This window comes from Myxocyprinus asiaticus, chromosome 14, assembly GCF_019703515.2.
Source record: "Myxocyprinus asiaticus isolate MX2 ecotype Aquarium Trade chromosome 14, UBuf_Myxa_2, whole genome shotgun sequence".
Classification (NCBI taxonomy): domain Eukaryota; kingdom Metazoa; phylum Chordata; class Actinopteri; order Cypriniformes; family Catostomidae; genus Myxocyprinus; species Myxocyprinus asiaticus.
Window position 1 is genome coordinate 14833832 of NC_059357.1, and position 26800 is coordinate 14860631.

A 26800-nucleotide genomic window follows, 5' to 3' on the forward strand; every position below is an offset into this window, starting at 1 on the left:
GCTTGTTCACACACATTCACGCACACACCTTGGTACTGAGAGTCTCAGAGTACACTTGCTTAGAGGAGGAGGAAGGGAACGAGAAAGGGAGGAAAGTTTGAGGCATCATTGTCAGCCTAGAGAGTAGTAGGGAGTGGTAGTAGATACAAGTGTGAGAGGTCAGATGCATTGATTGATTGGTAGAGAGAAAGTAGTTTGGAAGAGTTGCTGTAAGTTATTGCTTGCAAGTTGGAGTTGCACCGCACTGGTCATTGGGTATCTGCTGTCATTGAGGTCTTTTTTTAGTACTTTATTTTTACCCTGGGACTGTGTTCTGGCACACCAGGCCACGTTTGTACGCTTCAGCTCTCCATCTGCAAGTAAGCGTGTGTACTCATCAGTGTGTACTTGAAACCTCGCCATGGCCGACACAGACTTCAAACTGGAGCGTGCAGTTTTTGCCGAAGTCTCCGATGACGATGAGGAGGTCGCCTTAGTTACAGCTGCAGCTGAACCTGCCAAAACTGCCAAAGTGTTAACCGCTAGACGTGGCGACAGTGAGGATGATGATGATGACCCAGCGAAGGAGGTCGACCTGGTGTTGGGGCCAGGACTTGATGGAGGTGGCAGTGGTGGAGTTGAGAAGTCAGAGGCCCAGGCAACAGGCATGATGGTTCTTGCACTCCTAGATAAAATCATAGGTGTGGTGGACCAGATCAAGCAAACTCAGACAGGTCTGGAGGCAAGGCAGGAGAATGTGGAGAAGAACATGAGCACCATCCAGACGGAGCTGACCAAGCTGGCAAAGAGTTATGTAGGAACAGCTGGGACTGTCAACAAGGTGTTGGATAAGGTGCGGAAGGTCAACGTCAACGTGAAGAGTGTGCGCACAGACCTGGAGAAGCAGGTGGGACAAATAAAAAAACTGGAGAACAATGAGCATGAGCTCCTGAAGAGGAAGAACTTCAAAGTGCACATCTACCAGGTGAGGAAAGTTTACCTTAGAACCCTTTGATATCCAGACTTGGCATTTAATCTCCTCTCATTTCTTAACTCACTGCTACTAATTAGTAATTTAAGCAACACTTTACAGTACACTTGTTATGTGAGCAGTTCCCCTGAAGCAACCTGGGGTTAAGGGCTACTCTGTAAAAATGAAAAGATACTCAAGGCACCATATGGGGTTCCTCAGCTGCCACACTGGCAAAACTCTATGGTGATCTTTTAGACAGCATTTAAATGAGCCGTAAATATCACATTTATGTACTCAAGGAACTTCAAATTATGCATGACCTGCTCCTTCATTTTTAAGACGCACTGACCCAGAATCATATTTTAAGATCAGTGCAGTAAAGTTAAAAGGAAGGTCTCAGCTTTCTAATTATATAATCTTTATATTTCTATCCCAACTTTTGCCAGGATATAATCATTTAAATGATGTCTGTTTGGAAAAAAAAGGCCTCATTTCGCCATCTGTTCGCGGGGTCCAACCAACCATTTTGGAATTTGCAGTCTTTCAACATCCCATCTGCCGTTTATTCATGTGTTTTTATTTTTTTATTTTTTATTTTTTTTTTTTAATCTTGATATATTTTTCTGTAAAGAGGAGCACTGATTGGAGGATAGATGCTATATGCAGTTCTTCTGTCTGAATTAACAGCAGATGTGATTTGACACACAACATTAAAATACATAAAAACAACATCTATTGGAAAGCGATGCCATTTTTCAAATGAAAACAGATTTGTTGAAGTGGCTTTCATTTTTAGCCTTAACTTCCACCACTCAATGCAATTGATACAAATTCTGAGTGGTTATGAAAATTTAACTCTGACTGGTCTGTGGTTTTCTCTCATTGTTCTAATATCTTAAGGCTAGTTCACAGTGCCCCAACAAACACCAGTTTTCAGTGGTTAGGTTTTGTTGGATCAGTGTGTTAACCCTGTTGGCATTTGTTGGGGCAGTGTGAACTTGCCTTTAGATCACGAAGGTTTGTGACCTAAAGGTGGACCAGAGTGTCTCATATAGTCTCATATACTTAATGCAACTGCTGATCTCCTGGGATTTCATGTACAACAGTCTAGAGTTTACTCAGAATGGTGCCAAAAACAAAAAAAACATCCAATGAGCCACAGTACTGCGGACGGTATTGGCAACAGCAAAGCTACGGTAATTTGGATAACCACTCTGTACAATTGTAGTGAGCGGAATAGCATCTCAGAATGCACAACATGAACTTTGAGGCGGATGGGCAACATTGGCACAAGACCACGTCGGGCACTTTATTAGGACCGTTCTTAATAAAACGCTCAGTATGTGTATGTTCTAATCCACATTGTCACCTTGAATTATTGTTTTCCCATGCATTAAGTCCTTCATAATTTAATCAAACATTTTAGTTACCATGACAGACCAGCATACTAATACAATTATTAACATCACTTAAGTATGGTCAAGTTCTTTTACTAGTGTCTGCTGTATATGTGTATTTGCAATATTTCTTTCCAGGCTGCTTTCAGAGTGAAAAGGGATTCCTCTGCAGGGCTTGGCCCTAAATTCCCCACTCAATGTCATAAAGTGACAGTCCACTTCTAAGTGAACCTTCAAAGGCTCCCATCTAACCTCACAGCCATCTCTGAACAATGCTGGCTCAGTACATTACACAAATATACAGTATAATAATGTATGAAATCATGTGCACATCACAAACAACCACCATCCAGAAATGACGGACATGCTTTCCCGGGCAGCCGCGAGCATCAGGCTAGAGTGGAATCCTCCGCTCTCCCCTGAACCCTCGAGGCTCAATGATTGGTTCCTAGGCTCATGGCACCACTCACAGCCACGCCCCGCCCCAGTTCCTTTCTTCCTGGAAGTGCACGAGGAGCTGAAAAGATCGTGGGAGGCACCTTTTACTGCCTGGTCCCGATCTTTCAGCTCCCCCGCCCTCACTACCCTCGATGGTGGGGTGGCCAGGGGCTATTCTGCGATTCCCCTGGTGGATAAGGCGCTCGCGGTGCACCTATGCCCGCAGAAAGCCGCCACCTGGCACGGGCGCCCAAAGCTCCCGTCCAAGGCCTGTAGGTTTACGTCATCCCTGATGGCCAAAGCCTACAGTGCCGCTGGACAAGCCGCCTCCGCCCTGCACACCATGGCTCTCCTGCAAGTCCACCAAGCCAAGGCGCTAAAGGAACTGCACAAGCGTAGTTCTGCCCTGGGATTGATGCAGGAGCTGCGCTCGGCGACTGACCTCGCTCTCCGGGTGACAAAGGTCATGGCGCGGTCTCTCGGGCAGGCGATGTCCACCTTGGTGGTCCAGGAGAGACCAAGTAAGCAGACCACTCCATCCCCCAGTGGAGGGCCGGGAGAAGAATCTTTTATTGCCTTTTCATTTAATTTCGCCGCATGCCCAAGTGGCTGCGGTACACAAGAGTTCAGCAAAAGAGCGGTTTCCTTGTTCCCTGGGTCACATACCCGGTGGGCATGGCCGTCATCATGACCACCATCCACCATTCCATTTTTGCAGGTTCGGCGCTCCAGCGGCGGTCTCCCCGCCCCTGCGCACCCAGCTGTGACACAAATCCGCCCCCGATGTGACAGTCCCCACAGGTCATGAGGACAGGCTGTTCTGGGGGTGGTCACAAGGAGCCAAGTAAGTGCTTCGATGTCCCTGAACTCAGCACGGCCACGACATGGTGTGGCACCTCAGGCTCCGCCCCACCGCAAGGCCACACCCGCCGGTATGTCCGACGAGATTCTCGCCCGGAGCTTGGATGCGTGGCTTGCGCTTTCCAACCCGTCGCGATGGCTGGTCCAGACCGTCCGACTCGGCTACGCGATTCAGTTCGCCAGGCCTCCACCCAGGTTCAGCGGTGTCCACTTCACCTCGGTGAAGGGCGAGAACGCCACTACCTTGTGCACAGAGATCGCTACCCTCCTACAGAAGGATGTGATAGAGCTGTCCCTCCGGCCGAGATGAAGAGGGGGTTTTACAGCCCCTACTTCATTGTACTGAAGAAAGGTGGTGGGTTTGTGGCCAATCTTGGACCTGCGAGTACTGAACCGGGCTTTACACAGACTCCAGTTTTGCAAGATGCAAAAACGCGTTCTAGCGAGCGTCCGGCATCAAGATTGGTTCGCGGCGGTAGACCTGAAGGACGCATACTTCCACGTCTCGATTCTACCTCGACACAGACCCTTCCTGCCATTTGCATTCGAGGGTCGGACGTATCAGTAAAGGTCCTCCCTTTCAGCCTGTCCTTGTCCCCTCGCGTCTTCACGAAAGTCGCAGAGGCAGCCCTTGCCCCGTTAAGGGAAGTGGGCATTCGCATCCTCAACTATCTCAATGATTGGCTAATCCTAGCTCACTCTCGGGATGTGTTGTGTGCACACAGGGACCTGGTGCTCTCATACCTCAGCCACTAGGGCTTCGGGTCAACTGGGAAATGAGCAAGCTCCTCCCGGTTCAGAGCATCTCTTTTCTCGGCTTGGAGTTGGACTCTGTCTCGTTGACGGCGCGCCTCACGAATAAGTGCGCACAGTCGGTGCTGACTTGTTTGAAGGCGTTCAGACAGAAGACAGCGGTTCCACTGAAACTGTTTCGGAGGCTCCTGGGGCATATGGCATCCTCAGCGGTTGCCACTCCGCTCGGGTTGATGCATATGAGACCGCTTCAGTACTGGCTCCAGACTCGAGTCCCAAGATGGGCATGGCGCCGCGGGACACATCGCGTGGCCATCACGCCAGTCTGTCACCACCTCTTCAGCCCTTGGACTGACCTCACATTTCTACGGGCAGGCGTTCCCCTAGAGCAGGTCTCCAGGCGCGTCCAGCCCACTGGCTCATTGACACCATAACAATGGCATATCACACCCAGGATGTGCCGCCCCCGGCAGGGCTACGAGCCCATTCTACCAGGAGTGTAGCAGCCTCCTGGTCCTTGACCAGTGGCGCCTCTCTAACAGACATTTGCAGAGCAGCGGGCTGGGCAACACCCAACACCTTTGCGAGGTTCTACAATCTCCGGATGGAACCGGTTTCATCCCGTCTAGTGGTAGGCACAAGCAGGTAAGTCCAGGACAGCTGGCCGGGTGTATCGCTTGCGCATAACGCCTTTCACCTCCCCTGAGCTGAAGATGTGCGCTGTTGACTCCCAGTAGTGTTCACAAACTGTTTTCCCTGGATGATTTCCTCTGAGCCCTGTGGCAGACGAGTTTGTGGAGAAACTCGCTGCCAGCTCAGTTCATGTGCTAACTAAGCCCTGTACTGGGGTAGGTGCTCCGCATGTGGTGATTCCCCGTAGGTAACCCCATGTAACGTATATCTTCCGCTAATTCGTTTCCCTGTTAGTAAACTGCATCTTCCTTGGGCAGAGGCCCCTCTGCCCCAGTCACCATGCTTGTAGAAACTCCCCCCCTCCACATGACATACTTCCGACAAAGTTTGGCAAGACCATGTGACGTATTTCCTCCCCAGGCGGGGTGTGGTCTCCGCGGTGTCTTCCCCTTGGGAGTGACCCCCCCCCGCCCCCCCCCCCCCCGATGTAGACATGGTGGCCCCAGTTGGTTAATTCCTTTTCTTTTGGGGAGAGGAAAAAAAGAGGATAAGAGGCCACGACTGGGCTAGCCTGTCTTGATCTTTTGGGCAGTCGACTTGCCCCCAAAGGGCCATTCAACACTCATAACAGCGTTGGGGGAGGTTACGTGTCGGCCTGGTGTGCTGGCTACGAGGCACACAGTGGTCTGCCCGTCACACACCGCCAGTTCGCGTAACACAGTTCAGCCAGTTGTGACGTTTCATATAGGGACCCCTAGTGTCACTACATCGACACAACGTTGAGTGAGTGACAGATAGGGAACGTCCTGGTTACTTGCGTAACCTCCGTTCCCTGATGGAGGGAACGAGACGTTGTGTCCCTCCTGCCACAACGCTGAACTACCCGCTGAAATGGCCGGGACCTTGTCTCGGCTCCTCAGCACAAAACCTGAATGAGTGGTTGCATACCAGCTCCTTTTATACCCGTATGTCCGGGGGAGTGGTATGCAAATACCACTCGCCAATTTTCATTGGCCTTTTATCAAAGACTAGAGGTGTTTCGGGCTCCCAAGAGTGACCCCTAGTGTCACTACATCGACACAACCTCTCGTTCCCTCCATCAGTGAACGGAGGTTACACAAGTAACCAGGACGTTTTCTGTGTACAGGTAGGTGCAACTTTGCTGGTTGTGGATTTGTTGATCTGCAAGTTCACACAGTTGGTGAAACACATTTCATTTCTCTCTGTATCTCTCTCTCTGTCTGGTTTTATGGGGTTCAGGCTGTGGCAGATAGTTGGCTGGCGTTTGGAGGTATAAGATGAAGACATTTAAATTCATATCTATATCTGCTGTATAACTGCTACACGCCCATCTATAGGATTGTAATCATGTCTAGTATAGTCTGTTAAATTAGGTCAGCTTATTACATCACATTCCAGTGTCCTCATAAAGCCCAGCAAGAATTATTGAAGATATTTTTATTATATGGTGTGTTGCTGTATGTGGCCCATTCACAATATCTTTGTAAACAGACCCTTTTTAAAGGAATATTACATGTTGAATACAAGTTAAACTGAATCAACAGCATTTGTGGTATAATATTGATCACCATAAAAATTCATTTTGACGCATCCCTCTTTTTCTTAAAAAAAAAAAAAAATAAGCACAAATCTGCATTCCAATGAGGCACTTACATTAAAATACTCACTATTTAAAAAGAATAGCCACAAGACATAAACAATATGGGTTAACATGATTTTAGTGTGATAAAATCACTTACAAACCTTTTCTATGTAAAGTTATAACCAATTTTACATCTTCCTTGCGAAGGTATAATTTTTATTTTATTTTTTTCGAAATAATTTTTTGTGGGGTAATATACATTATGCCACAAATGTTGTTGACTGAGCTTAACTTGTATCAAACCCGTAATATTCCTTTAAATAGTGTAGTAAGGCATTGACATCTGTGTTTTTGGATTAATAAATTCAATAATGATTCAAAAGGCCATCACAAACTCGAGAGTGTGTTCTCAGTAACAATATGCATGTGTTTTGCTGAAATATGTTGAGTAGCATTTCGCTGCTATAAAAGATCACAGCTGTTTAGAGTGTGATGTACATCAGATTAAATGTGTTCAGAGTGTGCTGGATCGCAGGCTGGACACAGGCTTACTCCGGGACCCCATAAACTCTCCTCCTTTTCAGTTTATTTATAGTGTAGAATTCGGTCATTTCTGCAATGCTAGCCTAACGACACCACCGTAAGTAAGAGGGCAAGAGAGTGTTTCAATTTAAGATGTATCACCAGGCTTTTGCACAATGATCTTCAGAAGCTTTGTCAGGGATCTTACAATGAGCTTTTATTTGTTTGCTATAACCACTTCATCGTTGCACATTGTACAATATTGATTGAATTGTACAGAATTAAATATAGTGCATTAACCACTCATATCAGCAGCTGTCACCTACTGTTTACAGTTATATCGGTGTATTGGTAAAGCTGTACTAACATAATATTTAATACTGCACATTATATAAGCATTTCTGGTGTGTAATTGTGGCTAACAACACTTTGCCTTTACTTTTTTTATGTAACCCACCAAAATCTTAATGGGCCAAGTACCCCACTGTTACATTGTAATTATTGTAATGTTATTGTAATGTTATTATGCAATTATAACAGTGTTCTTATTCCATTATTGCACTGAAAGTAGAAGCAGCTGGTGTGAATGTAACATGTAGACAGGATGATGTAGGCGGGTTGGGTCAGTGTGTTCCAGCACTTTGCTGTTGTTTACCCTGCATCAGCGTTACTGCATTTAGCTCCACTAACGAGTCATTTCCTCTCAGTACTGCTCTGAGAGTCTGGAGGGGGGGAAATATGGGTGATGTTATTGGTCTCTTATGTTTTTAGTACTGATGGTACTGAAAGATGTGCGCGGGTGGGAGTGTGTGAGGTCATTAATTTGTTTATTTGTAAAGTGTTGTACTGTCATCTTCCTAAGGCACCTATTTCCTATCTTTTTGCCATGCAGCTGGGATCTAATGATAATTATTATGATCTGTCGGGATAATAAAAGTAGATGCACCCGAGGGATCGCATACAAAGAATACTTTCCATGCATGACCATATATTCAGAAATTTACAAAAGCTGTGTATGTCTCTCTACATGTGGAAAAACTGAAATGATGTTCCTAAATGAAGCCTATTTTAGGGCCTTTAAGGTTTTTTGCATTGTAACATTATTTTCATGACAATTTACCACATTTTACTCCCAAATTCATATTACCGTAATGCAAAAAAAAAATGAAAAAAATAAATAAAAAATAAACAAATCTACTTCTAATTCTTGTAATTCATAAAAACAATTATATTTTATTTAAGTTATATTTAAACGGCATATTTTACTGCCTTTAACACTTAACAACAAGGTTCTATTTTTTAACATTAGTTAATGCATTAGGTATCATGAAATAACAATGAACAATTATATTTTTACAGTATTGGTCTTCGTTAATGTTAATTTACCAAAATATTATTGTTCAGCATTTTTCATATTAGTTCATAAGGCATTTTCTAATGTTAATGTATGCTTTTAATGTAAACTACGCATTAGTGTATGTAGAAATTAACCAATAATAATAAATGCTGTAAAAAGTATTGTTCATTCCTAGTTCATGTTAACTTTTGCATTCATTAATTTATGCTGATTTAAATAAAAATAAAAATTGTGTTACATATGTTTTTCTGAAATGCAGAAATGAGAGTATAATTTGAATCAACATGGAGAAAAATTAATTGTTAAATAATATCATAATACAAATTTCTCAACGGATCCTAAAATAGGCTTTATTTTCTTTATGCAAAATATAATGCCTTTCTTTTTTGATTTTGGGGTGAAATGTGATTTTCATTAAATTCATTCACCCATACAGTTCACTGAATGTGCAAAACATATATAGTTATGCATATTGTGCATATTTGTATACAATAAACAGTTTGTATAAAAATAAGACATGCTTGCAGAATGTTTTTTTTTTTTTTTTTTAACATTTATTTATATGTACATATAAGAGTGCATGTGTGCATACAAATATGCGTGTGCGTGTGTGTGCGTGTGTGTGCGTGTGTGTGCGTGTGTGTGCGTGTGTGTGTGTGTGTGTGTGTGTGTGTGTGTGTGTGGATTTAATTGCTCATGAAGTCTCAGTTTCAGACTTCTCATGTGGAATGTCCACTGAGGCAGCAGGTTACACTAATGGCATTTATCAGATATCTAATAACATGCCCCTGAGGCCTACATAAATTACCTCTGTAAAACTGGACTCCTACTATGTGACAGGCCAGTGTGTGTGTGTATATGTTAAGAGAGACTTAGTGTGAGCACACATTTTTTTATATATATATATATAAATAAGTGGACATTTGTTTCAAAAGCATTATTAGACATTTTGATTGCCCTGTTTAAAATGTTATCCAGGCTTTTATGGCTAAGCTGTGGTGAACGTGCATGTCAATGACTATGAAAGACACAAGCCTCTTGCTATTTTGGGGGCACACATCATCTGAAAAGTTTCTTGGAGCACACAGCTGGGGTAATTGGGACGTGTAATTTCCATGGTAGTCAGGTGAAATTGCTGAATACTAGTGCTAAATACTGAGGGTTATAGAGGGGATTGTTGGGCAGTGGTGTACTGCAAGGATGAAGATGTAGGTCTGATTTATGGGGGTTCGTGTGATCTACTGCATAACTGCGGCAGTGCTGCCCTGTGCTCTATTTTTGCATTGAATTCAGGGTATCAGATTTACCCAGACAGCAATGTGTGTTCCAATATAATGTGTAGGAGGTTGCGTGCTAGTCTTGCGGGCCAGAATTTGATGTTTGATGAATGGACAAGGGATAAATGAGGCTTGAGTGGCAATCCGTATGTGCTGAATGCATATGTGGTTTTAAAGAGTCTAAAGTTTTAATGGTAGGTAATAAGGTAAATATGAGATACAAGAAATAACAGAGGGTGTTTTTTGAAAAAAAATTTGTGAAGAGATTTGTGAAGAATTTGTTGTATATCGTAGTTATTTTACTTTTCTCTCGCAGAACATTATTTCATATCACATGCATGGGTCAGGACTTCAAAAAAAATATGTTATTATTAAACATAGATCATCAGGAGCAACACTTGATACTCTGGCACTACAGCCATTCACAGCGGTGTGCATTCAGAGCTAAAATTCACCTTCAGTTATAATAAACAAGGATTAGGAATCATTCTATTTCAATTATAGAGTATGTTGTTCGTTTCAGATCAACATCTCTCACACCCTCTCTGACACATCCACAGTTATCTGATGGAGTTGCATTTATAGAACTGATTCTTGTGTGGTCAGTGCATTGGTTAAATTAAATATTTCTGATGATCAGGTTTGGACTGGGAGTAAAAATCAGCCTTTAGCATCAGTCGCTAGTGTGCCTCTTGAGGCCATGGGAGTGAGGTTTATACTATGCACAGCTAACTACCAGTTGGCTACCTTTACATTGGCACTGCACTGTCATGACAATACTGTCCTAGCATCTGAGGGGACACTATTTTTCGCATAACAAAAGATTCTGTAACAGCCCAGCAACTCTGGACATCTGAGTTCTCAGTTACACACACAGATGTGAATCCATGCAGACACTCATATTTGGAAACAAACTTACATATCATGTATACTGCACTATGTGGGTTACCATCTATCTATGACACTGAGATCCGGTTACTATAGTAATGCAAACTCAGCAAGCATTACTTTATGCATGGCATGTCCAAACAGATACTTACTTTACGTAAGTATAAAACACTTAATTAGTCCTTTTGCCAAGCCCAAAATGATTTCCTTAAATTATTTTATTGTTTTACTTGTAGATTAGTGTAAAGTGCCAATTAGCTGTTCTAAATGGATTTGTCCGTTGCACTGATGTGAGAAAAGAGAGAATGCAGAGTAATATGAGACATGAAAGTATCACTGGTATGTTGCATAGGACAGTGGTCAAATATACAGTTTAGCGGTCACTATACAAAAATATTTGACCACTCAATGCCAAGATTGACCAATCAGACTACAGAGAGCCGCATCATAAATATAAAGTATATCCTGAAAAATAAGCCCACCCCTTTTAGTCTCAAACAGAAGCTGCATTTATGTGGAAATGTATTATGTAGAAAAAAGCATATTTGGCAGGTCAAGGGCATCATAGTAGCATGAGATGCAGTGGTTTGAATACAAACAGAGCCTTCTGCGTGTGAATTTGTCAAAGACAGAGTGTGTGAATAAGGGAGTAATTGAACAAATCAACAGATATGCATGACTGAAATACAACCTTCTCTTTCAATTGGAACAATAGGAGAATACTTTCTTTTGTATAGTGTATTTTGTACAGTACAGTGTGTCATGATCAGCTTGTGTGTGCATATGCATGTGTTTATGCAATCATAAATTTTCAGCTAGAGTGCTCTTCATTACTCGGGTGTTTTAAAAGGCCAAAGGAAACTGCATTCTTTCCTGAAAGAAACAAAAGCTTTAATGCACGTCGGCTAAATCTTTATATGCATTTGTTTGAAGGGTTTAATTACGAACCGAGAATAGACTGTGGCATGCAGGGCAATACTTTTTGCACTCCGTACAGTAATAATAAGAAACTTATTAAAAACAATATATCAGACGAGACATATTGCCCGTTAATTACTGTAGTAAGATTTATCAGGTCATCGTGACAACCGAAAAACTTGTGATAATACATATTTTTAATCTTCCTTAACATGACATATTTAGGCCTGTGCAGCCTGAATAGCAGACTATTGCATGTAGCTATTTGAAAATTAAAAAACCTGTTGTCTTTAAAAGATACAGAGCATAAAAATCTGCAGGATGGAGTGCAAAATAAGTGTTCAGAACCACTAATAAATATAATTCAGAATCATCAAAATACATATTGTACTAAAGCTAAACATATTGTACTAAAGCAACATTTTTTGCAATTATAACCTTTTTGTGCCAAAAGGGTTCTTTTGGTTTTAAATATAAATTTTCGGCATAATAAAGGTATTCGTCCTGACCGCCAGAGGCTTTGTTTAAGCACTAGTGGATTATTGCAGCACCAGCCAGGTAGGTCCAGATAATATACCAACAAAGTCAGGTGGTGACGTAGGCTGAGCTCTAGGGATGATAAGCCACAGCAGCTCACTGTTCAGCCTCATTCATTTTCTCATCCAATAGAGACTGGTCATTTGTCATCATCGCACCATCAAATGCAGCTTGCTTATAAAGCAATAAGACACGACAGCCTGTGCTGATGCAGCATTTGTAAGTGTTTTATTGTATAGTATGTGTGTAAATAAGAGTTCATGGATGTGGCTTTTTGAATCATTCACCAATGCTATCCTTGCTCCAAGAAAACAGTTGCATTTGTGTGTTTTTTGTACTGTGAATGTGTGTGCTGTTCTGTACCTTTCCCAGGTCTTACTTGACCTGATGTCTTGGCAGATATCACACAGTCTCTTATGCAAGAGACAGATAGTCTTGTTGTAATACCTGTCACAAAGCTCTAATAAACAAGTGATTAAAGTTCTCAGAGGTTTGGATTTCTGGTTCAGAGGAGGAGTTCTGCACCCAACAGAACACAACAGCTGCTCTGTGCCTCAACCTTAACATACCTTTCAACATCATGCCCCTAAAACACACACACACACACACACACACACACACACACACACAAAGCTGTTATCAACTCATCACAAGCTGATTTTTATTAGCTGTATAGGCCTTACAAACTACCGCACAAACTGTTTTTATCGTTGTCTTGGTAACAAATGTCATGGTTCATGGGTCGCTGTTTTATACAGCACCAGACACACTGGCAGCAAAGTTATTGTGGTGTTTATGGTTACTGTATTTGTACTGGTGTTTTAGCCTGCACTACATAGTTGCAACCATATTGACTAAATCAGAGACGATTTAGCCCGAGACTTGTATTATAATAAATGGGAGAAATTGTTATGGCCAATATGGTTGATGTTGAAAAGGAAGTCCCGCCTTATACATAAAAAAATACAATAACCTTTCAGATCCAGTCATTACCTGTCTGTCACCTAAAAAATGCTCATGCATATTAGCTGGATCAGCTTGACAAATAGAGTCTTTTAGCGTCATCTAAACTGAAGAAGCACAATTTATGAGACCATTGCTGTCAGATTTTACTGCTGATTTGATATATGTTCTTTGATCGTAATCTTGACCAACCTTTTTGGAGAATTTGGTCTTTCCCCATTCAAGTAGGCAGGAGCTGTACTTTAATGTTGCTTATATCCATAGAAAATAGCTGCCCAGGAGTTTTCCCAGGATGGCCGCTGAGTGGACTGACTTGCCTTGAATGGGATTTTGAATCAGCTCATCTCTGCATTTGACTTGCAACGCAATAATGTCAGAACTGTGAAGGCAATTGTTGAAGTGTTCTTTAATTTGTGCTTTGGACTCAGTATGGACTTGACCAGTATCCTTGAAAATGTTTTGGTAATGGCCACAATATGTGCACTTACTTGTAAGGCTCTTTGCTAAGAAATCATTTGCCAATAATGAATAACGCAAATGGATATGCTTAAATAATTTTTTATAATATACTGCACTTAAGAACATTCTTACAAACTTATAACTTTCTTAATTTTTTTTATTAAGAACATTTGTGTGACTCTGACCCCTGAATCTCAATTATCACATGCAAGTGTTAGGTAGTAGAATTTGTTATGGTCCAGCACATTCACACAAATCGTTATATGGAAACCAATTGCTTTCTAGTAATGTAATTACCTCCCTTGTATTTCCTCACTCTTTTCCTGTGTGCTTTACTCATAATTCTTTCTGTTGACTGTTGGTGCCAGATGGGCTGGTTTGAGTATTTCTGTAACTGCTGATCTCCTGGGATTTTCACGCACAACAGTCTCTAGAATTTACACAGAATGGTGCCAAAAACAAAAAACATCCAGTGAGCGGCAGTTCTGTGGACGGAAATGCCTTGTTGATGAGAGAGGTCAACAGAGAATGGCCAGACTAGTTCGAAATGACAAAGTCTGCGGTAACTCATATAACTGCTCTGTACAATTGTGGTGAGAAGAATAGCATCTCAGAATGCTGTACTGAGATGCGGGTTGGCGCTGTTTTGGTGGCACAAGGGGGACCTACACAATATTAGGCAGGTGGTTTTAATGTTGTGGCTGATCGGTGTATAATAACAAGAAGTAAAAAATGTGTAAGTTAACACGATTTTAGTGTGATGAAATTGCTTACTAACCTTTTCTGTGTAAAGTTATGTCCAATTTTACAACTTCGTTGCTATGACGACTTAACCTTGTAAACTCTAAACCCACCATAAAAGCGACCATTAAACAGCTTTACAGCTTTAATCATAGACAAATTTTAACAGAAGAGTGAATGTAAGCGCTTTAAATAATAAGCTTCACATTTCTGCCTTTAAACCCGCCAAAAGTTGTAGAGTGCAACGGGCGATTTTATTTTCTCCCAAAACACTCAATAGCATCAAAAACTACCACAGTACATTCCTAAATACCTGTTTGTCAGTATGAACTGCAAAATTTTCCTCTTCCATGAGATCATTGTGTGTAATGTCTAAAGGTTGATTTTGAGGCAATTTGATCTAATATTTCATATTTTTTTTAAACGTTGTAAATTTATGTAGCTAATGAATATCCTGGAAATTATCACATATATTTTGAAACAAAATACTTATTTTTCATTTTCAATTTTGTTCAAATTGATTTTATATATATATATATATATATATATATATATATATATATACAATTACTGTCCAAGAAGTGAAAGAATAGCATTTGGGGTAAAAAAGCCCCCTGTTGCAGGTGCCAAAGGCCCCTATTAAACACACAGTTTTTCTTAAGTGGGGCGAATAGATTTATGAAAATTTTTCAAAGTAGGATCCAATCACAATGGAGATTCATTTGTTTATAGAATACTTAAGATGTAATGAAATGTCAAATGTGATTGAAATTTACAAAAAAAAGTACATATTTTGAGTAAACATTATCTTAACACCTAGCAGCATCATTTAAAATCAATAGTTTTCAGTTTCAGATGCCATTGCAGAAATTTAGTACTCACAGTCAGCCATGATTATTTTAATCAACGAGTGAAAGTGTCAAATAACAGGACGGTTACTGAGATTAAGCAGTGGTATTCGGCTGGTCATGTGATTCTATCATGGCAGCCACCATGTGCGGACCCTCTCCATGTAGAATAAAACAGCTTTTATAAAGTTACTGGTATGACTGAAGTCTTCATTTTTATTTGAGTGGTCAAGATTTCTTTCATATATTGCAAAATTACAATTCATGTCTTTAAGAGTTAAACTTTTTTAAATGAGGAAAAATTACTGAGTTCACCTTTCATTTGTATTGAATATTCCTTTAATTCAGAGACATTCTCAGCACATTTCTAGCATTGATTGCAGGGCCGTAGCAAGGTATTCTGGCCCCCCTGACTGAATATTGCTCTGGGCCCCTTTCCTATAAAAAAATAAATAAAATAAAATACAGTTTAGAAATTGTTGTGGGGCCCTTCTGGACCTGTGGGCCCCTAGAACCGTTACTACCTTTCACACCACTAGCTATGGCCCTGATTGAATGACTACTGTTCAGGGAATGAGGCTGATGGATTCCAAAGAGAGGAAAGGCAGGATTGAAAAAACACTTTCTCACACACACACATACACATGTTGGTGCGATTATCCTTATGAGGACTCTCCACAGACATAATGATTTTTATACTGTACAAACTATAGATTCTATCCCCTAACCCTAACCCACCCCTAAACCTAACCCTCACAAAAAAAATTCTGCATTTTTACATTTTCAATAAAACATCGTTTAGTATGTTTTTTTTTTTGTTTTTTTTTTAAACGATTTGATTTGAATTATGGGGACACTAGAAATGTCCTCATAAACCACATTTATAGCATAATACCCTTGTAATTACCAGTTTGTAACCTAAAAGATTGTCCTCGTAAACCACCCAAACCTGCCCACACACACACACACACATATTCAACCTTCACAACCAGATGAGGAAACACTGGCAACTTTATGAGGACTTCCACACACTAGCACACTATCAGAGATAGAGAAGGAGACTATGAATAATATGAATGAAAAAGAGCTGTCTATTTGTAAATTGGTATGATCCGGTCCTGCATTTTAAGAATCATATTGCTAAATGTCTGGATCTGTTTTGGTTCATGCAAAGCATCGGCAATATCATCCACAGCCAAGTTATTGAGGGGCTGTTTTTTCTCTTGACCAACAGAGGGTGTGTAAGACTTCTTGTTACAGCTTACTGCAGGCATGTTAAACAAGATAAGCAATAACTGTCTTTACATTGCCACATGGTTCAGTGTCATAAGACAACTTGCATCATCTCAATTTGCAGAGTTAAGACCATGTCAATATGCTTATCCTTCTCAAATTAGCATCTGTTCAACAGGTAGGGCACATCTGGGGAATGATTTCACGTGTGTTCGGTTTATGAGTTCACTTGTATATTTGTTTAAGGGTGATGTAGGACCTCAGGTCATTGTAAAGCTGACATGGCCCTTTAAATAAATATTCTGAGTTCAATACAAGTTAAACTCAATCGACAACATTTGTGGCATGATGTTGATTACCACAAAAAATAATTTCAACTCGTCCCTCCTTTTCTTAAAAATAAATAATTAAAATGAAGGGTTACATCGAGGCACTTCGTTTTTTTAAGATCATGAGAAACATAAATTCAATCAAGTATGTCCAGACACTGGTAGTGTATATGTGTAAGAAGTATTACAATAATTTATTTTAATTCCTTCTGAACTACATGAACATACACAGAAGTTTGCTTGAGTGGATTGTTTTTATCAATTTTTAGTAGAGTGCTCTCTAGAGGGAATGCTCTAGTTGTCTCAGTATGAATTCGGTATAATACCCGCATTGTTAAGAATGGGTTTTGGGGTGACAATGAAGAGTCATTATTAATCTTTAGACAGTATACATTTATTAAGCACAAGATTGCTGTCTCATTGGAAATTTATTGAGTTTCAGGATAGTTCTGGCAAGAGTAGCAGTTTATGTTAGATTATGCCATTGTCTTAGGTCAGTTGTTACGGACAGACAGAGCCCTAGCTAATGGGGTGAAAGGTGGTAATGATATATGAATGTAAAACGAAAGGGGCCCAGACCAATATACAGTCAGGGGGCCCAGAGTTCCTTGCTATATTATCAAAATATAAATTACTACAGTCTTGACCAACACAAAATAGTTATCGTTTTAAAGCTTTGATGCTGTACTTCACAATGCATGTAGAAATTATGACCAAAACTTTGCAGACAAATCAGAAGTGTTCTGTTTTGATAATTTTTTAATAATATTGCACTGTAAATATTACTGTAATCGTTAAAAACATCAAACTGATCAAATAGCCATGTGTCATATGTCATTGGAAAGCTCTCAAAGAGTTTTGTTTTGCTAACATACAAAAATATAGCGAATAATGTTCATACAGTACGTTACATGTAAACAGGGGTTGCTTATAAGCCTCGTTTTGCTTATAACTTCATAAAAAATAAACATAACATAAAATACCACATACCATTACTTAGAAGAGGAGATTCCCATTAAAATGAGCCCTTACACAGTGTGATTGGATGCATAGATCATTAGATAATCCACACAAAGCTCAATGTGCACACAGCACATAATGTGCTAACTGACTAAAAACACGTTAGCTTTCCTGGATCAGATGACTTCATCGGAAATAATGTAGTAGGCTACGTTGTCCAGCGTCATGGAACTCTAATCCAATCATATTAGGATTCAGATCGCTGCAACCAGAGGTGGAGGTCATTCAAATATGGGCAGAGAGGATCGTTCACTCTAATTACATGCCTGCCTGCTTTGGAGAGAGAGCATACCTTTTGTCATTGTTGTATTTGCCTGTGTTTGCATCTAGAATTATTATGTTTTATTTGTTTGGAGAGGCTTTTAAACACTTGGAGACAGATTAATTATTTTTAATGCTATAACTTTTGATTGCTTTGTCATATCAACACAAAATTTTACTCAGTTACGGGTGACACGATTGACGAGCTACGCGCTATGAAATAGGCAACGTCTTAACCAATTTTCGTGAGAGCGCTAATTCTAAGTGCAGTTTTCGTGCCAGTGCAAGTAGGCGTAGGAGGGAGTGTTTGCGCAACTGTGTAGGCGCGCAACTGAGGGTAGATTGTATTTAAATGATGTGGCGCAAAGCACAATTTGCAATTTTCCTGAGAAATATGTCATTTTTCAGCAGTTTCTTAGGCTGAGAGTCTCATAATTGATCATAATCTTCATCATACATTTTTTTTTTTTTAAGTTTTCATTAAAATTATACCAAACAATTGACCATTTTGAGTCTTTAATTTTGGGCATGCCACTGAAACAGGAAATCTTAAAAACACCTTCAAATCTTAATGGGATAAATAGACCTTAGTAAGCTTACACATTTTTAAAAATATAAAAAGGTAGTGTAACCTTAAATGTGCTTCATGAGGCAACAAACAAATTTGACTGGTTTAAAAATATAAAAATATGATTTAAAAGGACTTAATCAACCTGACTGCATTATGTTACAGCAACAAAATATATTCTATTGGTCAAGTCTTCCTGGGCTCCATCTACACACAGCACTCGGTGTCTGTTTACCTGTTTTATTTGCTCGAGCAGAAACATGGGATCTATCATTTACCTAAGTTTTCCATGTATGGGTGTTTTTAAATAAAATGCTTCTATTTAGTTAATAATGCTTGTCTTCTTTTATTTGTTGCAATCCCATGATTGGGGTTGTAACAAAAGGGGGCTTGTCTTAAACTTTCGGTAATTCGCGTTTTTAAAATTTGTTTGGCATATGATTCGCATACTCCTTACTTGAGGGGGAGGACTGTTGCAGCTGAGTCATTAGTGCATTTGGTAACTTTGGAAAGATCAACATTTACCTGGAGTGGCGCACCAGGTGACACTGATAATTGAATTTGTATTTGTATTTGGTAGATTTTTTTATTATTGGAACAGCGTCTATATGGAATGGCGTACCAGGTGATGTTGATCGTTGAATTTGTATTTGGTGTTTTTTTTTTCATTATTATTATTGGAATAATGTCTATCTGTGTACCAGGTGACGTTGATCATTAGATTTGATTTGTGTTTTGGATTCGATGTGTTTGAGTCAATGAATTTGTATTGGGAGAGATGAGTATAATTATGATTTGGTTTAAGAGTTTAATTGATTGCCATCAAATCGCGTGGGAATTGTGTAATTTTGTTACAACATTTTTCTTCATCATCACAGTTGAAGGTTGTAAGGGGGTTAGAGTGAAAGGAGAACACAGGGAAGCAGGTTTTCCAGGCTCAGGTAAGACTTTTAATCAGCCACCTCAGTGCTTTACGACTTCACAAACTCATCAGCTTCACAGGCACTTAGCAACTTTAACTCATCAGCTTCACAGGCATGTAGTAACTTAAACACATCAGCTTCACAGGCACGTAGTAACTTCAATTCATTAGCTTCACAAACATAACAGAATAAATGTAACAGCTTCAGGAGCACCGTGGCCTTTCTTGTGCCAGACTCTCTCTCCCTTCTGCTGGTGGCGTGGCTGCTTATATGCCACTCTCCCCATGCTCACTGGAATTAGAAACAGGTGTTAAACATATTCTAGCTCAGGTGCAAGTGCCCTTACCGCTTTCTCTCTCTCTGGACAGACACTTGACCATGCCCTCGCTGCCACAAAGGTATTAGAATGTTGTTATTGTAGCCCTTTTGATTAACTTCCCCATTTGGAATAAGCAGCATGTCCTTCTTTGGGCGTGTTGATTTTTTTGTTTTAGTTTGTTGTTTTTGAGCACAATAAGTGGTTAGAGCATTGTCTTGGGAGCACTTCCCGAAGAATGAAGGAATCGCCAATTTATTGGAGCTAATAATATGTCCTGTTTAGATTCAAACTTTTCACCCTTTGTTTCAGATGGCTATGTGTCCCTCCCGGAGGGTGAGAAGATACCGGTAAAAATATTATGGGACACCGGTGCTTCCACATCATTTGTTCTGGAGGCTGTGTTGCACTTTTCTGATGAGTCGTTTACCAGTGATGCACTCCTAAATTGTGGGATTGGGTTGAGTACATTGACTGTGCTGTTACACAAAGTTATTTTATTTTCTGATTTGGTTCAAGGTGAAGTCGAATTAGAGGTGAGACCTGCATTTCCAGTGGATGGAATTTCTGTGAACTTGGGAAACAACTTGGCGAAGCCCAGGTCTGGAGTGGTGTGTTGTCACCCCAGATTGTGTCTTCCAGGCCATCTTCTGCTGGTGAAGTCGATGAAAATTTTCAAAAATTGCCTGAGGTTTTTACAGCCTGTGCTGTTACTCGTGCTGCTAGTCATGCAACTGCGAATCCTAAATGCGCTAATTCGTCTCTGATTGGTGAAATAGTTATTTCGTGGCCTTGCTCATCTTTATCTGTCTGTTGCAGTGACCTGGTGAACGAGCAGAGAGCTGATTCTACCTTAAATGAACTGTTTTCGCAGGTAGTATCCAATGACAGTGTTGCCCAGAGTAATTTTTTTTAGGATGAGGTTTTGATAAGGAAGTGGACACCTCACACTGGAATCTGGGGGAATCTGTCACTCAGATAGTGGTCCTCATGGTGTTCCGTTCTCTGGTGATAAAACTGGCTCATGATAATATATCTGGACATTTTGGTGGTGAAAAAGAATTACAACCGTGTGATGCATAATTTTTTTAAGCCCCACTTAATATATTAAGACTTCCCATGTATGTCAGATATCTGGTAATGTGAAAAGTTGCAAAAGTTGAGGCAATTGATGAATACCTGCCACCCTCTACAAAACGGAAGTTGATGTTTTTTAGGCATGGTGGGATATTATCGGAGTTTTTGTAAAAACCTTTCTGAGATCGTTGCCCCACTGACTAATCTTTTAAAAGACTCATTTATTTGGAATTCGACCTGTCAAAATGCTTTAGAAACTGTGAAATCTCTTCTCAGCTCTGCTCTGATTCTTGCTGCTTCACAGTTGGATAAACTGCTTAAGATTCATGTGGATGCTAGTAAGGTAGGAGCAGGAGCTGTCTTCTTGCAGGATGATGATCAGGGTGTTGAATGGCCCAGGCCGTATGTTTTTACCTTATCAGTTAAATTATTCAGTGACTGAAAAGGAGGCTTTAGCTTTACTTTGGGTGCTTCAGCACTTTGATGTCTATTTGGGTGAATGTGGGGTTCCCATGTTGGTTTACTGTGACCACAATCCCCTGATATTTTTAACAATCCTTCAAAACTTTAACCAACGTCTGATGCAGAGGTCGCTGATTTTACAGCCTATAATCTTGAGGTCCATCATATTAAGGGGACAGATAATATTCTGGCAGATACACTGTCCTGTGCACCTGTACCTTTTTTTTTCTTCTTTTTTTTTTCTCCACTTTTCTCCCCAATTTGAATGCCTAATTACGAATGCGCTCTAAGTCCTCATGGTGGCGTAGTGACTTGCCTCAATTCAGGTGGCGGAGGACGAATCTCAGTTGCTTCCGCATCTGAGACCGTCAATCCACGGATCTTATCACGTGGCTTGTTGAACGCGTTATCGCTGAGACATAGCACGTGTGGAGGCTTCACGCTATTCTCCGTGGCATCCATGCACAACTCACCATGCGCCGCACCGAGAGCGAGAACCACACATTATAGTGACCACGAGGAGGTTACCCATGTGACTCTACCCTCCCTAGCAACCGGGCCAATTTGGTTGCTTAGGAGACCTGGCTGGAGTCACTCAGCATGCCCTGGATTTGAATTTGCAACTCCAGGGGTGGTAGTCAGCATCTTTACTCGCTGAGCTACCCAGGCCCCTGTGCACCAGTATCTTAAAGTATGTGGTGCTATTCCACACTTCACATTGTATCTGAAATTATATTCCCCTCCCAGGGCCCAGGTTGTTTAGAGGTGATGGATTTGCGATGGAGAGTGGAAGGAAAGTATGAGTGCAGTGTTTTAATGTGATTGTAGTGATTGCCTATGATTCTGCATTAGAAACCCTTTGGGTTTCTATTTTACACCCCTATCGGCTGCTACCTGTCTGTGTTTTGTTTCCCTTCAGTGTGTGCTTGTGTTTGTGTGTGTTTTCTTGCAGGTGATTTGCTGGGCTAATAAGTAATTGGGAACACTGGTGCACAGGTTTCCAAGACTACTTAAGCGGTTTCCTTCCCATTAAGGGAGAGTCTCTCATTTCTTCCTGGGCTCCATCTACACACAACACTCTGTGTCCCTTAACCTGGTTTATTTGCTCGAGCAGAAACATTCCATTTACTGAAGATTTCCTTTTATGGGTGTATTTTAAATAAAATGCTTCTATTTTGTTAATTACGCTCGTTGTCTTCTTTTATTTGTTGCGATCCCATGATTGGTGTTGTAACATTAAGTATTGTATAAACATGCCACAACGTTCATGCACTGATTCAGATCAAGAATAATCTTATCTGTGTTGTCTAATCTAATGTTAATTCCTTCTCTCCTTTTCTCTCTCCATCTTTCTCTTAGGACAAGGAGAAAACTGTGAAGGGCTCTAAAAAGCCAGTGGCTGTAGAAGAAGAAGGAGAGCAAATACTGAGTGAAGGTGGAGAAGAAGAACATGGCTCTGAAGGGGAAGTGGAGGTGGAGGAGATCATAGAAGAATCTCGTGCTGAGCGCATCAAACGCAGCGGCTTGCAGAAGGTGGATGAGCTGAAGAAGACCTTCAGCAAGGAGCAGATGGAGAAGACCAGACAGAAAACCAAGGAGAACCTGGAGAAAACCCGTCAGAGAACTAAAGAGAACCTGGAGAAGACACGTCAAAGAACTCGAGAGAACCTCGAGAAGACCAAGAAGAGCCTGGGTAAAAAGATGGGCAAGTTGGGAACAAAGATGACACCTAACACCGAGCGCAGAGAGAAACTCCGCAGCTCACGAGAGAAGATGCAGAAGTCACTGACACCTGACCACACTGTCTACGCCCGCTCCAAATCGACCACATATCATGTACCACCCTTCACCTTCCATGTGAAGAAGATCCGTGAAGGTGAGATTGAGCCCACACCAGAGCCTGAGCCAGAGGAGGAACAGGAGGAGCAGGATGAGGAGGTCCAGAAGGGTCTTGAGGTGCAGGAAGGAGTGGACCTAGTGTCACAGGTGGAGGTGGGTGAACTGGTCAATCTTGACAGTGCAGAGATGGATGCCTTGCTGGAGGCAGCTGATCACTCACGGCTGGTATTTCAGGATACGGTGAGGCCAAGGGAGAAGGCCGGCCAGTAAGTCCAACCAGTGTGCCGAGCCTAGGGAAAGCTCAACACGGATAAGTGCTGTGGAGGTCTGGAGATGAATAAGTATTAAGGGATATAGGGAATGTGCTTAAGGATGGATTAAAAGGGAATGTGGAAAAGACTGGACCTTTGGCTGACCATTTTGTTTGTTTGTTTTTATCTATTGAAACCCAAGGTTGTGATTTTTATTTTCAATTCTGAGTTTCTAAAATTGAATAAAGGTCCCTTTTATTTTCATTGTGTGAAGAATTGTACATTATCTTTTGACATGAATTGACATGATCTTAAAACATGAATGTTGTGTAGTATTTTCACAAAAGGTGGATTTAAACATTAATAATGAAATACTCTAATGACTTAGATCCTGTTAGATGGCATATAGTATAAACTTAATCATTGTTAATTTTTAATCAAGGCAACCTGGTGACAGTCAGATAGTGCCTATACATTTATATTAAAGAGTACCCAATATTCTTTGTATTATCATGGAATGTGCACAGCTGCTAATTCCAACAGTATAAAATAATAGAATCTATCACTCCATTCTCTCCTCTCCACTAATTGCTGGTGTGTGGTGATCGCACTGGCGCACTATGGCTGCGTCGCATCATCCAGGTGGATGCTGCACACTGGTGATGGTTGAGGAGAGTCCCCTGTTCACTGTGTGAAGCGCTTTGAGTGTAGTGTCAGAAAAGCGCTATATAAATGTAATGTTCATTCATTCATTCATTCAATAGCAAGCCCCATGCTCCAGGGCATGCTGAGTGACTTCAGTCAGGCTTCCTAAGCAACCAATTGGCCGGTTGCTAGGGTGGGTAGAGTCACGTTAGGTTAACCTCCTCGTGGTCACCATAATGTGGTTCTCGCTCTTGGTGGGGCGCGTGGTGAGTTGTGTGTGGATGCCACGGAGAATAGTTTGAAGCCTCCACACGCGTTAGGTCTCCACTTTAACGCGCTCAACAAGCCACGTGAAAAGATGCGCGGATTGACGGTCTCAGATGCGGAGGCAACTGAAATTCATCCTATGCCACCCGGACCGAGGCGAGTCACTATGCCACCACGAGGACTTAGAGCACATTGGGAATTGGGCATTCTAAATTGGGGAGGAAAAAAAAAAACCAAGCCCCATGCATCTACCGGGATCATATGAAATGAAAGGTGCTACAGAGTATATTGTCTGACAGAAGCATTGTTGTGAGGGAAAATTAATTATAAAATATTCTATTTGAAGTGATGCAAAAAAGAATGAAAATAATTACAAAGGACTACTAAATAAACTTTTGCTTTTTTGAGATTAAAGGTTTTAATAATCACATGGATACAGCAAGTTGTTTTGCAGTATAGTTGATGACGTAAATGTGATCTTAAGTTAAAAAAAGAAGAAAAAAGAAACGCCACCATTTTAAATGCTTAACTGTCTTTTATGTTATAATTTCTTCAATTTTCATCTTCGGATGGCATAATGTGATCTTTGAGTCTAGATATTTAAAAATGAATCAAAGATACCTCTAAGATCAAACAGAATATCAGAGGTCTTTGAATCAGAGGTTGTTTTTCCCTGTCAGTTCTATTCATTCAAAAGTTGAATTTAGTTCTTCAGTGTTCACCCTGTTTGTACATACGTATACTAATTTACTTGCTCAGAGCAAGACTGATCCGTCTTTCAAATATACATACTAGTGTTGTCAAAATACCGGTACTTCAGTACCAAGTCGATACTAAAATAAAAAAGATGTAACGACACCAGTGTTTATGCAGTACCGAGCACCGACTCAATCTGGTACCAGCGCACAGTATGACTGACACACGACACCTTTAAAATGCTCACACGCTTATTTTGAGCACGTGTTCTGTAACTCCTTTTACACTGAAATGGACAGTTAATCAAATTAAAATCGTGATATGTCCTAGTGTGATTTATTAAACGACTAAAGGCTGCAATCTTACTGTGAAGAGCTGCGTACTTTGTATAAATCCGACCGCTCAAACACTAGAAACGCATCAGACACTGAGAATCATTCACGTTGTAACAGATGATAAAGCAGAGCACTTCTCCATGCAGCACAAGTAAAATATATATTTATATAATTACAATCACAGCATTTGATTGACCGAAGTGCTTCACTGTAATAAAATTTAAAACATAACATTTCAAAATTACCACAAAAACAAACACCAGTAATCTTAAATACAAACACTTCAAAACTGAGTCCTATGTTTCATTTGTCGGACTCAAAGGCCAGTGTAAAGAGATGACTAAAGTCTTCAATGATCACACTGGGCCATGTGAACTGTCTATCAGGAAAAGTGAAGCATCCGGCAAAAAATACACGTCATAATAAACGCACGATTCATAATAAAAGCTAGATGCCTGAAATTGAAGAAATTGTGACAGAAATATATAACAACTGTATAGTAAAATGTATTATTCACATTAATAATAATAATAATAATAATTAATCAAAATATCACAAGCAAGACAGCTATTGAATAAATGTTTGGCAAAAAAATGCAATGACGTTGAAAAGTTCTACTTTCACTTGTTAAACGTTTTAAGAATTTATTGATTAGACACCATTTTGATGATAAAATTAAATTAAACTTTAAAAAATGTTCTGTAAAGTACTGGAAAATAATAATTATTAAACTATAATTATTAAAATAATTATTAAATAATCAAAAATATCTAAACTGGTGTGTTCAATAGCACATTATAATATTAGCATATTTTTGCTGTGGTATCAAACTTGGTATCGAGAACCATGAAATTTCACTGGTGTCGGTTCCGACTACTAAAATTGTGGTACCGTGACAACACTAATACATACATAAATACAGTAGTAGGCAAACAGGGACCTATGGAAAAGTATTGCTGATATGCTGATATTTGAGTAATATCTGTCATAATGCATGACTGTATAATCAAGGTCACTGAAGTAAAGAGAAATATGTAATATTTGTATTCTGTATTGGAATATTTTAAAATAATTTACCCACACCATCAGCTGTGCTCGTTTTTACAAAAAGTAGAATCACTGAAAGCACACATTTATTTTTTTATCATGCTTTTGTCAATCTGATATTATGAAAATATGTAGTTATTGCAATGCTCACCGTACTTATGGATGACAGTTTTCTATGTGTGAGAGTTAGAGCGAAGCTGATTTAAATGGCTCCTGTGACATTTGTGGCTGTGTAAATGGATTAGTTGTAGGTGTATTTTAATAACCAAATAAAAGTGTCCCTCAGTGACAAATCTTTGTGCTGTGAGACTTGAGGCTTGCTTATTGGTACACAACCTTGTTACTCTTGTAAAACAGCATTACTAATTCTAAAGTGACACTTTC

General features: G+C 40.4%; 1 protein-coding gene across 1 annotated transcript; it reads left to right on the forward strand.

Annotated features, from left to right (window-relative positions):
* On the forward strand, positions 1 to 26723 carry LOC127452375 (caveolae-associated protein 1-like). Its single transcript, XM_051717811.1, has 2 exons — positions 1 to 964; positions 22696 to 26723. The coding sequence occupies exons 1-2, from the start codon at positions 401 to 403 to the stop codon at positions 23443 to 23445; spliced, it is 1314 nt and encodes a 437-aa protein (XP_051573771.1). The 5' UTR covers positions 1 to 400; the 3' UTR covers positions 23446 to 26723.
* The last annotated feature ends 77 nt before the right edge of the window (positions 26724 to 26800 follow it).

Coding starts and splice junctions, on each gene's coding strand:
- LOC127452375 (XM_051717811.1), top strand. CDS start 401: ATGGCCGACACAGACTTCAAACTGGAGCGTGCAGTTTTTGCCGAAGTC. Junction 965..22,695: donor TCAAAGTGCACATCTACCAG/GTGAGGAAAGTT, acceptor TCTTTCTCTTAG/GACAAGGAGAAAACTGTGAA.